A 14,761-nucleotide genomic window follows, 5' to 3' on the forward strand; every position below is an offset into this window, starting at 1 on the left:
ACAAACTCTATGTATTCTACTGTGAATGAATAAGAAATCATAGAGAGTTTTAAGAATAGCAACCAAAGCTAGCTCTGAGGGCAGAAGACTTCCAGGAGGATACCGTAAAACATGACTTGTTCTAACTAATTTGTTTAACTTTTACTTTTTTTTTTCTTTTGCCTTTCTGTGAGAATATTGAGATAAAGCTTTAGAAGACACTTTGGACAGAACAAAGTGATACGATGCTACTGTTAATTTATTCAAGAAATGACAGCCAGTAGCTTTCTTTAATTGTATCAATATCGAAGCTTACCAGGAATGATATTAGACTTCCCCTGGATGGCAGGGGACTTAGCCCAGAAGATCTCAAATGCCTTTACAAGACAAATTAGGAATAGGAAAAAAATTCTTGGTACTGGTAAGTATTCAGGTAACCAGGGAAAAGTAGTATAAAGACAATAATTGTCTGGCATGCCAATGTTTTCCTCTGGTAATCAACCTCACTCTTCCAGATGTTCAAATCTGCTTTATTTGATCAAAGGGAACCAAAGAAGGCCACAGAGCACAGGGCTTAAATAGTCAGCCTCCAAATTTCATCCAAGTTGTTTTGTTCCTCCACTATATGATTTTCCCCACCCCTCAACATTCCTTTTTGCAGACATCCCTACTATATATAATTTCAAGTAATTCAGACATTGCCTTAAGTTTAGCTATTGACAGACAATGAGATGAGACTAATGGTCATCAATGCCTAAATAATTAGTAGTAGCTCTACTATGGGAACAGGGCTTGGTAGTCAGGCTGGAACTATTTCAAATCCCAAATCAAGATGTCTCAGCATGATTCCCTTCAACCTATGAGAATACATCTGCATAGTATTTCATTAAACAGAAAGGTACTTCCTTAATGAATCAGAAATAATCTCATTGTTCTGATAGGTGTCTCCAATAGGAAAAGCTAGAGCCTATCCTGTTCATTCATTTCTGAGGCAATCCGTGATGAACGAATAGATGGATGATTGTTCTCTCACTAAAGTCAGACATCTAGCTGCACTCATCCAAAATTGGCAAAAAGATGACAGTGCATTGCAATCTAGGGAAGAATGTAAAATGAGTATGCCTTGAAATAAAAAAAAAATGTTGGAGAGGACATTTGTTGGTTGTCTCCCCTGTCTACCTTCTAAGTCTTTTCCCTTTTTAACCGGATCTCAGACTTCTCAGGCATGAGGTTTGGCTAGAATTAAGTTCTCCCAAGAGTCCAACGTTAGGCCCTGACTGGCCTTTGTCAGCAAGTGTTTCCCTCTAACCAGAGTGAATGGCTTTTTGGAGCAGTTCTGAGAAAGAAGGATCCTCTCTTCTCTGTGAAAGCTACCAAAAGAATTCTTTCTCTTGTCCACTAAAACAGAAAAGTGTCGCCATTATTCCTGATGCTAGCCTTTCGTGGCCATGAAAGATGCTAATCTTTAAATGAAACTGATGACAGAGAAGTATGTCTCTCAGAAGAAAGTATGGAGAAACAAAAAGAAACAGGGCTTCTAGTGACATGGTTTAGCCCCTAGATCAATACATACCCAAAGCCTACCATACCACAGGACTTTTCAGTAAGATAAGATGGTAAATTCCCCTTATTGTTTCAATTACTTTAAAGGGGTTATCTGTTACTTGTAACCAAATGTTTGTAAATAAAAGATACTTGCAACCTAGTTAATTATTAATGGGAGCTAGAATTAGACTAGAAGATAAACATCCTTTAAAAACCAGACTTGAATAAAATTATCCAGATATCAGAGAGTCACAGCTCAGACAGGGTAGGGCATCTTACTGGACAAGAAAGTGTAGCCCGGTATTTAGTAGTAAAGTTGAATCCATTACAAGGAAAAGGTTTTAACATTAACATGTAGAGAAGTCTACTGTTGCTGATAAAAGTGGCAGATTTTGTTAAAACACTTCAGTTCACTGTGGAAAAAAGAGCTGAGGCTAATACCTCAGTCCATCCCTATGCATAGATTGTGAAGAAAAAAAAAAGACTGAGTGCATAATTTCCTCCATCGTCTCCATGGCAATTTGCAAAGTCTCCATCATGAAATGTTTAATCTAAGAACACGATTTTGCTTTGCTTTGCTTCGTGTTTTAGTAGAAAGATGAGAATTCAGAGATATTCTTTGGACATCCCAGATAAAACAAAGATTGGGGGGGGGGTTGTTTCATTCTTCTTTGGTTTTCTGGTTTTATTTCTGTTTTCTCCCCCCTTTTCCTGTTAAACACCACTAAGAAGAAGCACAGTCAGAGGTTCTTGACTGTGTGTATTGTGTGTTCCTCAGTTTGTCTGACCAGTGTCTATCACCTGTTCCCCTTTGCTCCCTCCACGTGGTTATAACAGTGGGTGCCTGGCAGCCATGATTAGTTAATAGGTCCCTGACTACTGGATTCAGTTTGTCGACCCGGGATGGATGCCTATGCCACTAAGCCAAACAATGTCTTCTCTACAAATGTGGATTGGGAACAAAGACAGTGTCAGGTTAATTTGTTCCCTGAAACTGGGGTCGAGTGGCCATTCTTAACGATGTAGACTGGAAAGTTAGGAAATCAACTCTGCAGTGACATATTGCAATAATAAGGAGGATATAAAAACTAACAGTTATTGAGTGTTTACTAAGTAGCAGGCACTGTGATAAGTCCTTTAAGACTCATTACTGCTTAATGCTCAGAACCACCTATGAGGAAGCTGTTGTTATTATAGTTATTGTACAGATCAGCACAATGAGTGGGTGAGTAAATTGTCCAAGAACAGAGGGCTCATGTCAGAGCGAAGATGCAGGCAATCTGTCTGACAATCTGTCTTCAGAGCATTTGCTCTAAACCTCCAAAACCCATCCCCGATGCCATTTGGTGCCTAAGGTCCTCTCTCTTTGAAACCTGTAAAACCACCCAGTATTTCTGTCATAAAGTACCCCCCCCCCAACTTTTTCTTTTCTTAGTTGAAGCTGGTTTCTGTTTCTTACAACCAAACATGTCTTCAGGAGCACATTAGTGACAATCAGGAATCAACCTTTACAGCTCCCAGGAACTCCATAAACAGTGAGTAAATGGATAAATAAGCAAGCGAAGTTCTCATTACCACAAAGCTGTCTCTGAGGTGGGCTACTGGGCATCTTAATTCCTGGACCACTTCAGATGCAGATTCCCTGAGCGATGCCTCTCATCTGCACCCTGTACACAGCAGATGCTCCATCCGAGGGCATTTTGGTGGTAGGTGGATAATTTCCTGGAAATGAAGCAAGTTCTTCATGTTCTTGGGAGGTAACACAGACAACACCCTCCTTTGCAGTCTTGGCATTTTGAAGGCCAGATGTAGAACGCAAACAGTAGTTAAAATCCAGGGGGGAAATTATGCATTTAGGGGAAATTATGCATTTAGGTCGAACCTATGAAAAATAAAATGTATCACTTATGCCAAGATTAACTCAAGGCCGAGAAGTGAGTTTTGGAGTCAAGCAAATCTGGATTTGACAACTGCCAACCCTCCCCTCTTCTCCGCCCCCCCCTTCGCCCCCCACCAAGGACTCCACTTCTCACTAGAGGTGCTTTGGGACACTGGGAAACTTTCTTAATGTTTCTCTAAGTTTTATAAATTTTTAAAATATTACCTTGGGGATTGAAAAGTATCACAATAAAAGTCCAAAAAAAGAAATAACAATTGACCATATTTTCTCCAGAATTAATCACCATGATGGCCTATTTGCCTCGACCTTCTGTGTTTGCTTATAGGCTCATTGATTGGTTTAAGAAAAATCACATAAGATGTTCCTAAAAATCGGGGTGCCTGGGTAGCTCAGTTGGTTGTGAGTTTAAGCCCTGTGTTGGGCTCTGTGCTGACAGTTCAGAGCCTGGAGCCTGCTTCAGATTCTGTCTCTATCTCTCTCTGCCCCTCTCCTGCTCGTGCCCTCTCTCTCTGTCTCTCTCGGTCTCTCTCTCTCAAATATAAACAAACATTTTAAAAATTAAAAAAAAAAGATGTTCCTAAAAATCGTGTGTTCAATATAAAGAATCCAAGCAATGCAGAAAAACATGAGGGAAGCTCGTTTTAATCAACCCAAATTCCACCATCTAGAAATTCCCATTATATACATCAGGTGAATATTATCATGGAATTTTTTCTATGTATGTGCAGAAAGAAGGTTGTCTACATAAGTAAACAAATTTTTTGATAAATAGATTAGATTGATGGATTGAAAAGCATTGGTAAAGACAGATACTTTTTTTAATTTTTTAAATGTTTATTATTGAGAGACAGAGACAGAGCACGCGCGGGGGAGGGGCAGAGGGAGAGGGAGACAGACTCGGAAGCAGGCTCTAGGCTCTGGGCTGTCAGCACAGAGCTCGATGCAGGGCTCGAACCCACAGACCACAAGATCATGACCTGAGCCAATGTTGAACGCTTAACCGACTGAGGCACCCAGGCACCCCAAGACAGATACTTTTAAAATCAGCTGGCTTTTTAAAGATCAGATGGTTGGAGGGTATTATGCCAAGTGAACTAAGTCAGAGAAAGACAGATATCATATGTTTTCACTCATATGTGGAACTTGAGAAAGTTAACAGAAGACCATGGGGGAAGGGAAGGAGAGAAAAATAGTTACAAACAGAGAGGGAGGGAAGCGAACCATAAGAGACTCTTAAATACAGAGAACAAACGGAGGGTTGGTGGGGTGGGGGGCGTGCGGGAATGGGTGATAGGCAATGAGGAGGGCACCTGTTGGGATGAGCACTGGATGTGGTATGTAAGCAATGAATCATGGGAATCTACCCCAAAACCAAGAGCACACTGTATACACTGTATGTTAACCAACTTGACAATAAATTATATTAAAAAAATAAAATAAAAGATCGGATGGATTTTAAATAAAATATTAAATTTATTTTTATTTGACTTTAATAGAAAAAAAAATCTGAAGGACATTATTCTTGAATGTTTTAAGATCTAATATTCTTAGATCAAGACCCCAAGCTCCCGTTGGTGCTTATGCAAATATCACCATACCCACTTACATCCATGTATCCTAAATTTCATAAGATCATCCCATGTTTGTTTGTTTGTTTCAATTGTGGTAAAATACACATACCATAAAATTCACCATCGTAACCGTTTTGAAGGCTAAATTCAGTAACATTCACAATGTCGTACAAACACCACCTCTATCTAGTTCCAAAATATTTTTATCACCTTGGAAGAAAATGGAGCATTCACTCTTCCCTCCCTCCTTCCCTCAGTCCCTGACAACCACTGATCTACCTTCTGTCTCTATGGATTTGTCTGTTATAGAGCCTTCCTAAAAATTGAATCATGTAATATGTCGCCATTTGTGTCTGGCTTCTTTCCCTTAGCGGAGTGTTTTGAGGTTCATTTGTGTTGGAGCATGAATCAGCACTTAGTTGCTTTTTTGTGACTGAATACTATTCCCCTGCACGGATACCCCACGTTTTGTTCATCCCTTTATCAGTTGATGGGTATGGGGCTTTTCCACATTTTGGCGCTGGACGGTAATGCTGATCAGAACGTTTGTGTACAAAATGCTGTTGGGAGACCCATTCTCAGTTCTTTGGGGTATATACCCAGGGGTGGGGTTGCTGCATCACGTGGTAATTCTGTGTTTAACTTTTAGAGAAACCACCAAACGGTTTTCCATACAAGCTGCACCGTTTCATCCCGTTTTAATTCTCGTCACTCACGCCACATCTTCAAAGGCTTCCTTGTGAAAGAGGTTAAAACACCCTAAGGCCAGTTCTAATATCTTCCCAACCATATTCTGCCAGTTGCTCTGTATTTTGCCTGAAGGATGCAGTCAGTCATGCAGGCAACTCTTACGTGAATGCATAACTCTGCGTCGGAGTTCCCAAGCTAGAACCACAAAATTAAACATTTTGTCCTCTTTGCCTTAAGCCTCCTCTCATCTCTTATGTGCATAGGCCATCTTGCTAACTTGGAAAAGCTTACCCATTTCCATCTCTGATAGCTACTCGTTTTTAAGACCCAGCTCAGACCCATTTTCCATTATTCTAGTTCCCCTACTGTGAACTCCCAGAACTTATTGTCAGTGCCCCATAGTTTGTGCTTATTTTGTATTGCTTATTATTATCATTATATGCATAGAATTCTCTCTATAGCTCATGTGTCCCTTCAAGATAATGGGTGAAAAGCACACACCGTCGAATGGACAGAAAGTGGGTCGTGTAAGTCAGACAGAGCAGGCCTGAGTTCACACTGTATTTAGCTGTGAACTCCCAAGCCTACCTCCATTTCCTCTCCTAGGGAATCAGGGGAAACGCTGATATCACAGGCTCATTATGATGATTAGAGATAATGCCTATAAAGCGTACAGGAGGTGACTGGTAAATTGCAAACATACAGTCTACATTGTTTTGTATACCTTATATCTCCCACGTGTCACTGACAAGCACTGCACGTTGTAGGAGCTCAGAAAATGTTAGTGGATTGTTGTTTTCATTCCACACTTACCTGTCTGCTTTGAGTGAAGTGTGAGCACCAGGCAGAAACCTTCCTTTGTTGTATTTGTTAGTATTTTGTGCATATTCATTTTCCTATCTATTTACACTCACCACTTTCCAAAAAGTTGTTGAGACATATTCTCTTTTCTAGATAGGCTCTGCCCCCCAAATCCCCTCAAAATAGTCATGGACACAGGAAAGTGCCAGAAGGCCTATTTTTACACTCATATTAGCTAATAGATAATAATTCAATTGGACAAATGTTAGCTCCCCTTTACTAAGTGGTCAGTGTGGACGAGGCTCTGACTCTGCCTTTCACGGTGTTCTCCCTGAACCCTCACCATAACCCTATGACTGACAGGTACAATTATCGTTCTTCTCAGGTGAGGAAACCAAGGCACAGGGCAGGCACAGAGCTTCTCAGTGAGTGACAGAGGTGGAATTTGAACATGCTATCTGATGATTGCCAAATCCATGCTCTTAACTCTGACGTTACACACTCTCGCTCCAACCCATAACTGACCTTCCAGAAGGAGCAAGTTTTAAATCACATGGGTGTATCAAGCACCTATGAAAGTGATTTAAAAGCCTCAGAGAAACTGGGTTGAGTCTATTAACAAGGAAGAGGTGAAATAAAATGCCATACAAGCTTCGCCAGAAGTTGGCGGGCACGGGTCAAAACGCATCGTCCCCAAAGAAACGACAAATGAAGCAACCGCTTTCAGCCCCATCTCCTGCCATCATATTTCAACATAATAAAACCTGATGTGATCATGGCAGGCTTCAATATTCATGGAACACTACTCTGTGCCAGGCACTGTGCTGATTCATGTGATGCTTTTGAATCTGTTGAAAGAGGATTTATCCCACATGTTTAACCGTTAGATGTGTTGTACATTTCAGGACGAGCACTGAAGGAGTTTTGTCCTTCTGCACAGACCTGGTAATTAGCTCCTCAGAAGGAGCTTCAAGAGGAACTTGAGTTTGTGTGAAAATCTCTATCACTTTCTCCATCAATATTACTATAATTTGAGTAATTCTTACCACTTTGCTAATGTGAAAATTAAATGTCAGCTAAGCCTAAGAATTTCACCTGTTTAAAAACAACAAGTCAAGATGGAACCATTCAAGCATGCTGTCGGAATGAGACGGCACATCCCGCACGTGCTTATACTCTGGCTGTGGGAAACAGAGTAATGACACCCTCCCCCAGAGCTGCCCATCCTAATCTCTGGAACCTGGGAATAGGTCACCTTACATGGCAAAGGGGACTTTGCAGATGGGATTAAATATCTTGAGATGGAGAGATTGTCCTGGATTATTCAGGTGGGCCCAAAGCAACCACAAACGTCCTTATTTAGACAGCATGCTCATGCATGAGCAAGGAAGGAGCAGAGAAAGAGGGAGAGAGCGAATCCCAAGAAGGCTCCGTGCTGTCAGAGCGAAGCCCGATGTGGGGCTGAATTCCACCAACCACGAGATCATGACCTGAGCTGAAATCAAGAGTCAGAAATGTAACTGAATGAGCCACCCAGGTGCCCCACAAGTGTCCTTAATAAGAGGGAGGCAGGCAGAACAAAGAGAGGAGAGAGGATAAAAGAAACAGGTTCAAGTGATACAGGGCCACGGGTCGAGCATGCACGTGGCCTCCACAAGCTGGAAAGGCAAGGAAGCAGCATCTTCCCCCCAGGGTCTCCAAAACGAAAGCAGAGGTCAGCCCACACTTGGATTTTAGTCCACTGACTGTGAGTCTCCAGAACAGTAAGGTAAGCAGTTTGTATTGTTTTAGGCCACTAATTTATGGTAGTTTTTAGGGTAGTCGTAACAAACTTGCAGACAGACCTTTTAGAATCATGGGATGGCCGGAGAGTAAATTACCTCTGAATGTAAAATATGCCATCGTTTAAAAAGGGAAAAGGATGTGTCTTTCCATACCATTCTTTTTAAAATCTTGAGAAAGCTAGGCATGTTCCCTTTCGGGAAGACAAAGGGAAGAGAGAAGGGAGAACGGTACACTGTGCAGCCTGACCTTGCGAGAGGTCAGGGTATGGTTTGTAAGAAGGAGGAAAATGCAAATTCAAAAGACTGTTAGAAGCGTAATCCTCATGAAATCTCACAAACCCTTACTATGTGGGCCGGTTTCTAACCCACAATCCCATTCAAAGAAACAACAACCAGGTATGAAAAAGCATGAGTCGGAGAATCTCGATCCAAACTTTCAAGAAAATTATAAAGGGGAACGTTCATTCTTGACAGATAATTTCTCAAAAATCCTTTTGGGGCTTCTCTCATTCTCTGCCTGTAGCAGTAGCTCCAAACCACCCCCCTCCCACCCCCACCCCTGCAGCTTGCTTTCTCTCTCTCTCCCCCAGGCAAGCCTCACCCTTTGAACGTGTATAATCTTCCACTCTCAAGCAGGGACTGCTAACTAACCATCCTACAATGCACAGGCTAGCTTCCCAAACAAAGAATGGTTTGCCACAAAGTATCAAGGTGCCAGAGGGGTAGATGGACTGAATGTCTCCATCTTGATTTTCATTTAGGAACACCTGGCTCTTGCACACTAAAGGTAGCTCTTTGATGTATCAGCAAGACGCCTTCCTTTTTAGAAATGAAGGGGGGAAAACACTTGCTATCTCTCATAATTCAATATATTGTTCCATCCTTGTGTCATAAGAATTAAATGCAATAACATATACAAAGTGTCCAGCATGACTGCTAAAACCATGGATGCTAATAGGTGCTCAAAAACAAGTTAGTTCCCATCTCTTTTCCCAGAAGGGAATGAAGAATCCAATTTATTCTTAATATGGTATCCCCAAGATAATAGCATCTCTACCTACTGTGTCCTCCCACTGCATAGAGGCCTCAAATTTTTGAATATTGAAGTTATAGAAATTGTTCACCTGCTGTAAGAAAGTACTACATTCCCCAGGAGAGTTGGGTTTTAGAAATAAGAACATCAGAAAAACAGCAAAGAGGATTATTGAAACCCAGTGTTCAACTGCGGAATATTGAAGGTTCCAATTAATGTTTCAGTGTTTAAAATAAAATTGTTTATCAAGTAGCTTGTGCCATGTCTAAGAAAGGAAATGACTTCTACCTGTTTTTCAAAAATAGCTCATTTTTATTATGGTGACCATGGAACCCTCTGCACATATGTATCGAACATAAAGGATTGAAATACTGAAAATTGGAAATATAGGTTGTGTATATAGAATTTCAATTTTTCCGTACATATGCTTTTTCAAAACTGTGGTAAAATACCCATATCATAAAAGTTACCATTATAACCATTTAAGCGCACAATTCAGTGGCACCAAGTACATGGACTTTGCTGTATAACTATGACCATCCTTCATCTCCCGAACTTTGTTCATCTTGCAAAACTAAAACTCTGCGGAGGAAACAGTAACTCCTCATTTCCCCTTCCCTCCAGCCCCCAGCAGCCACCATGCTACCTTCTGTCTCTCTGAACTTCACTACTCCGAGCACCTCACGTAAATTGAATCATACAGTATTTGTCCTTTTATGACTCACTTATTTCACTTAGCATTATATCCTCCAGGCTCACTCATATGGTAGCATGTGATAGGATTTCCTTCCTTTATGAGACTGGATGATATGCCATTGTACCTCTCCATAATATTTTGTGTATCCATTCATTCATTGGTGGACAAGGTTGCTTCCATCTTTACCTATTAAAAATAATGCTGTTATATTGGGGCGCCTGGGTGGCGCAGTCGGTTAAGCGTCCGACTTCAGCCAGGTCACGATCTCGCGGTCCGTGAGTTCGAGCCCCACGTCAGGCTCTGGGCTGATGGCTCAGAGCCTGGAGCCTGTTTCCTATTCTGTGTCTCCCTCTCTCTCTGCCCCTCCCCCGTTCATGCTCTGTCTCTCTCTGTCCCAAAAATAAATAAATGTTGAAAAAAAAATTTTTTTTTAAATAATGCTGTTATAAACATGGGTGCACCATATGTTTTTTTAAATGCTCAAGTCATGGCGGTTAACATGTTCACGTTAGATTCGTACATGTTTAACATGGAACTCATTTTACTTCTACTGGCCTCTGAAAATATTGCAACAAGTTACACTTCCTAAGGTGGCATTAAATAAAGCAACAAAAAAAGATGACATAATCACTGTAAAGCCGAGATTATCTATACAGTCTTATGAGGGTTGAAAGCGTGGTGCTGTGGAACAAGCAAGTCTGGGCGAGTAACTTAGTATTTCAATAATAGTTTTTATCATTTATTGAGTACTTACAAATGTAAGTACAGTACAAATGAAATGATCACAATAATGCTATGAGAGGTAGACCATTATTATTCTAGTTTACTAGGTACTAGTTCAGTATCTCGCAGCTGAGAGTATGTGCTAAAGCCACATTGCCTAGCTAGAAATCCTGGCTTCTCGAGCTACTCGCTATGGTACCTTGGTCAAATTAATTAACTGGGCATTAATTTCCTTGTAAAATAATAATGATAGTATCCGCTTCAGAGTGCTGTTATAAAGATTGAGATGATGTATGGGAACTTTCACTTCAGGACCTTGCTTGTAGTAAGTACTCAATAAATATTATATGTTAATATTTGCACCTACTTTGTACTCAAAACAATCCAGGTATGTTTGTTCCCCATTCTTAATGGTCATATCTGAAGAGTGAGTACTGAATTTCCAGCTAGTGTTAGTATCAACTTAAGGCAAACATAATTAAGAAATGATGGGGCGCCCGGTAGGCTCAGTCGGTTAGGAATCCAACTTCAGCCCAGGTCATGATCTCACAGTTGGTGAGTTTGAGCCCCATTTCAACTTCTGTGCTGACAGCTTAATGACCTGGATGGAGCCTGCTTTGGATTCTGTGTCTCCCTCTCTCTCTCTCTCTGCCCCTCCCCTGCTCGTGTGTGTGTGCGTGCTCTCTTTCTGTCTCTGTCTCTCAAAAATAAATAAACATAAGGGGCGCCTGGGTGGCGCAGTCGGTTAAGCGTCCGACTTCAGCCAGGTCACGATCTCGCGGTCCGTGGGTTCGAGCCCCGCGTCAGGCTCTGGGCTGATGGCTCAGAGCCTGGAGCCTGTTTCCGATTCTGTGTCTCCCTCTCTCTCTGCCCCTCCCCCGTTCATGCTCTGTCTGTCTCTCTCCCAAAAATAAATAAAAGTTGAAAAAAAAATTAAAAAAATAAATAAATAAACATAAAAAAAAGAAATGCTATGATTCACAAAGTTGATATTTGTATCAAACACCAATCATCAAAGCTATATCAAACCCATTTTTTGGATAGCTCTTCACCTTTGGGTCCATCGTAACAAGATCCTGCTTAAGTCGGTTCCCTCAATGCTGTTCAACAGACAGGAAACATATGCCCACTATATTATCTGCATGCAAGGCAAAATCTTTGCATATGGATTAATTCTACTGAGTAAACTATTTTTTGAAAAAAATCTACTTAAAAAAATTTTTAATGTTTATTTTATTTTTGAGAGAGAGAGAGAGAGAGAGAGAGAGAGAGAGAGAGACCACATGAGCGGGGGAGGAGCAGAGAGAGAGGGAGACACAGAATCTAAAACAGGCTCCAGGCTTTGAGCTGTCAGCACAGAGCCCGACACGGGGCTCGAACTCACGAACTGTCGAACTCACGAACTGTGAGTTCGTGTCCTGAACCGAAATCGGATGCTCAACTGACTGAGCCACCCAGGCACCCCTGAAATCTACTTCTTCTAATAAGAAATACCTAAGTGGCTTCTGTACAGAGGCGACTTTTGGCCAAGTATATCAACTGCTTCCTACCTCTTCACCATTATGAATGAAACAGCTGACATACTGAAGTTTTGCTAACCAGGAGACCGTGCACATAGTCCATGACGGATGGATTTGGCCCCTTTCTGACTTTCTAATTTCTGGGCTTTTGCATGTACCATTTTTATCCACCTGGCATATGCTTCCTTCCCAATGGAACTATAATTCATCCTTCAGGGACTAGTTCAAATACCATGTTCCTCCATGAAATCGTCTAGAGTCTAGTCAACTGTATGTTTCCTTCACCCTTCATCTTCAATAGTATTAATTCATACATTTTTAATGATCCTTATATATTTCTTTGCTTTATTTGCATATCAATGTCATGGAAACTTACCTTTTTCATCTCTGGAATCTTTGTAGCACTTAACACTGCCTAGTACAGATGCTCAACAAACACTGACCGGTTGGATGCTACCTACAGCCTATAGCATGTCCCTGTAGATGCTACCTGTGAGATTGAATCTGATCATTTAAAGTATAGGCCATGGTTGTGTCTCCCACAACCACCCTCAGAGTGACAATGTTGGATCAATTTATCTGAACAGATAATTTTTTTGCCTTACCTTCACAGTATTTCAATACTCTAAGTCAGAAAATGTGAGGAGAAACCCAGGAAATCAAAGAGAAGCAGCTTTGTTTATTACAGAAGGACAAAGCTACTTCTTTTTTTTTAATGTTTATTTATTTTTGAGACAATGCAAGAGACAGGGTGTAAGTGGAGGAGGGGCAGACAGAGGGAGACACAGAATCTGAAGTGGGCTCCAGGCTCTGAGCTGTCAGCACAGAGCCCGACACGGGGCTCGAACTCATGAACCATGAGATCATGACCTGAGCCCAAGTCAGATGCTTAACTGACTGAGCCACTCAGGTGCCCCAGAAAAAGCTACTTCTTATACTTGATCCGGTACTGTCCTTAATGACCTAATAGAAAGAAAAACAGGTGTTGACTGGGTCGACTCCAATAGTGTGCTGTGAAGTTTCCCAAAGATAAACAATCAAACAAAAAACAATTTCAAAAGCCATTAAGGAACACTAAACTGGACCAAATCTCATTGCAAACAAACAATTTTGGGTAGGAAGAATAGTTGGAAATACACAAACATGGACCAATACCAATGTGCAACTTCTGTGAAGAGAAAGCAGATGGACTTTTGAATTTATCAAAGCTATTTGTAAAAGTCCACAGGGCTGTGGATTAAGAATAAAGTGTTCAAGAACTGGTGAGATACAAAATGGCTGATGTAACTGGCTGATGTTACTCAGAACTAAGGAGTTCACCTTAAATGTTGAAAGGGGTCCCTCTGTTTCACCTTGAAAAACTGAGTGATACATATTCAGAATCATCGGATCCAATATAAACAAAGATGTCAATTGGCAAGCAGTATTTTCTAGGAATAATTAATCTGGGACTGGCTAAGGCCAGACTCCAGGTAATTCCTTGATGTAAAACCAAACTCATTGAATTACCTCCAGGAAAGCTCCCCGTGTGTTAAATGGAAACCAGAATTCTAAGATTCTGGACCTTGCTCTTGGAAAGACAAAAAGCTGGCTACATTTCTGATGTTATCACCACAAATTCCTGCCCACCTGCTTAGTGATCTACATGCCCCATCTTTCTGTCTTTTTTTTCCTCAAATTTAAGTCATATAAATATAAAATGGTCGTTATTTTAACTAGCTCAACACATTTTACCAAACACATCTATGCTCTGTTAAGACAAGAGATGATTAAGACAGAGATGACTGGCGCAGTGTGAAGAAGATGAGAGAAGGACCCCTGGACCAATAAAAGCCGGCATCCCTGTGTCCAACGACTCCATGCTGTGTCCCTCCATCACCACCATGCCCAAAAAAGGCTGAAAGTGATGCTACAGGTGATAAAGCCAGGGTGAAGGATGAGCCACAGAGAAGTTCTGCAAGTTTATCTGCTAAAACCCACTCTCCAGAGCCAGAGCCCAAGCCTAAGAAGGCCCCTACAAAGAAGGGAGAGAAGGTACCAAAAGGGAAAAGGGGATGCTGCAAGGGTGGGAATAACCCTGCAGAAAACAGAGATGCCCAAACAGACCAGGCACCGAAAGTTGAAGGTGCTGGAGATGCCAACTGAAGTGTGCACAGTCTTGTACTTCTGGTGACTGTACAGTTTAAAATACTATTCTTAACAAGTTCTATAAATGTGCAGAATTTTGTTTGACTTTTTTTTTTAATCTATGTTGTTAGCACACAGAACACTTCACTGGGGGAAGGGCATATGTCCCTATTAGAATATCACTGAAGCTAGATTGATACAGGGGGGAAACACCTTTCTCTTCTAGTTTTGAGAGACTTCTTCTTGGTTCCCAGGAGGAGGGATTCCTTGATGTTGAAGCACATTAGCCACCGTAGCCCAAATGCCTTGTGGTACAGAAAACCTAAAATTCATTTTTTATGTCCCCTTCTCCCCTCTCTGCCTTCACCTTAGACTTGACTCCCTTAAACCC

The 14,761-nt window shown here is 41.3% G+C and overlaps 1 protein-coding gene across 1 annotated transcript; it reads left to right on the forward strand.

Moving 5' to 3' along the window:
* Nucleotides 1-3,173: 3,173 nt before the first annotated feature.
* LOC102899219 (non-histone chromosomal protein HMG-17-like) lies at nucleotides 3,174-14,388 on the forward strand. Its single transcript, XM_045052566.1, has 2 exons — nucleotides 3,174-3,230; nucleotides 14,077-14,388. The coding sequence occupies exons 1-2, from the start codon at nucleotides 3,174-3,176 to the stop codon at nucleotides 14,386-14,388; spliced, it is 369 nt and encodes a 122-aa protein (XP_044908501.1).
* The last annotated feature ends 373 nt before the right edge of the window (nucleotides 14,389-14,761 follow it).

The sequence above is a fragment of the Felis catus genome, chromosome A2 (assembly GCF_018350175.1).
Source record: "Felis catus isolate Fca126 chromosome A2, F.catus_Fca126_mat1.0, whole genome shotgun sequence".
NCBI lineage: Eukaryota > Metazoa > Chordata > Mammalia > Carnivora > Felidae > Felis > Felis catus.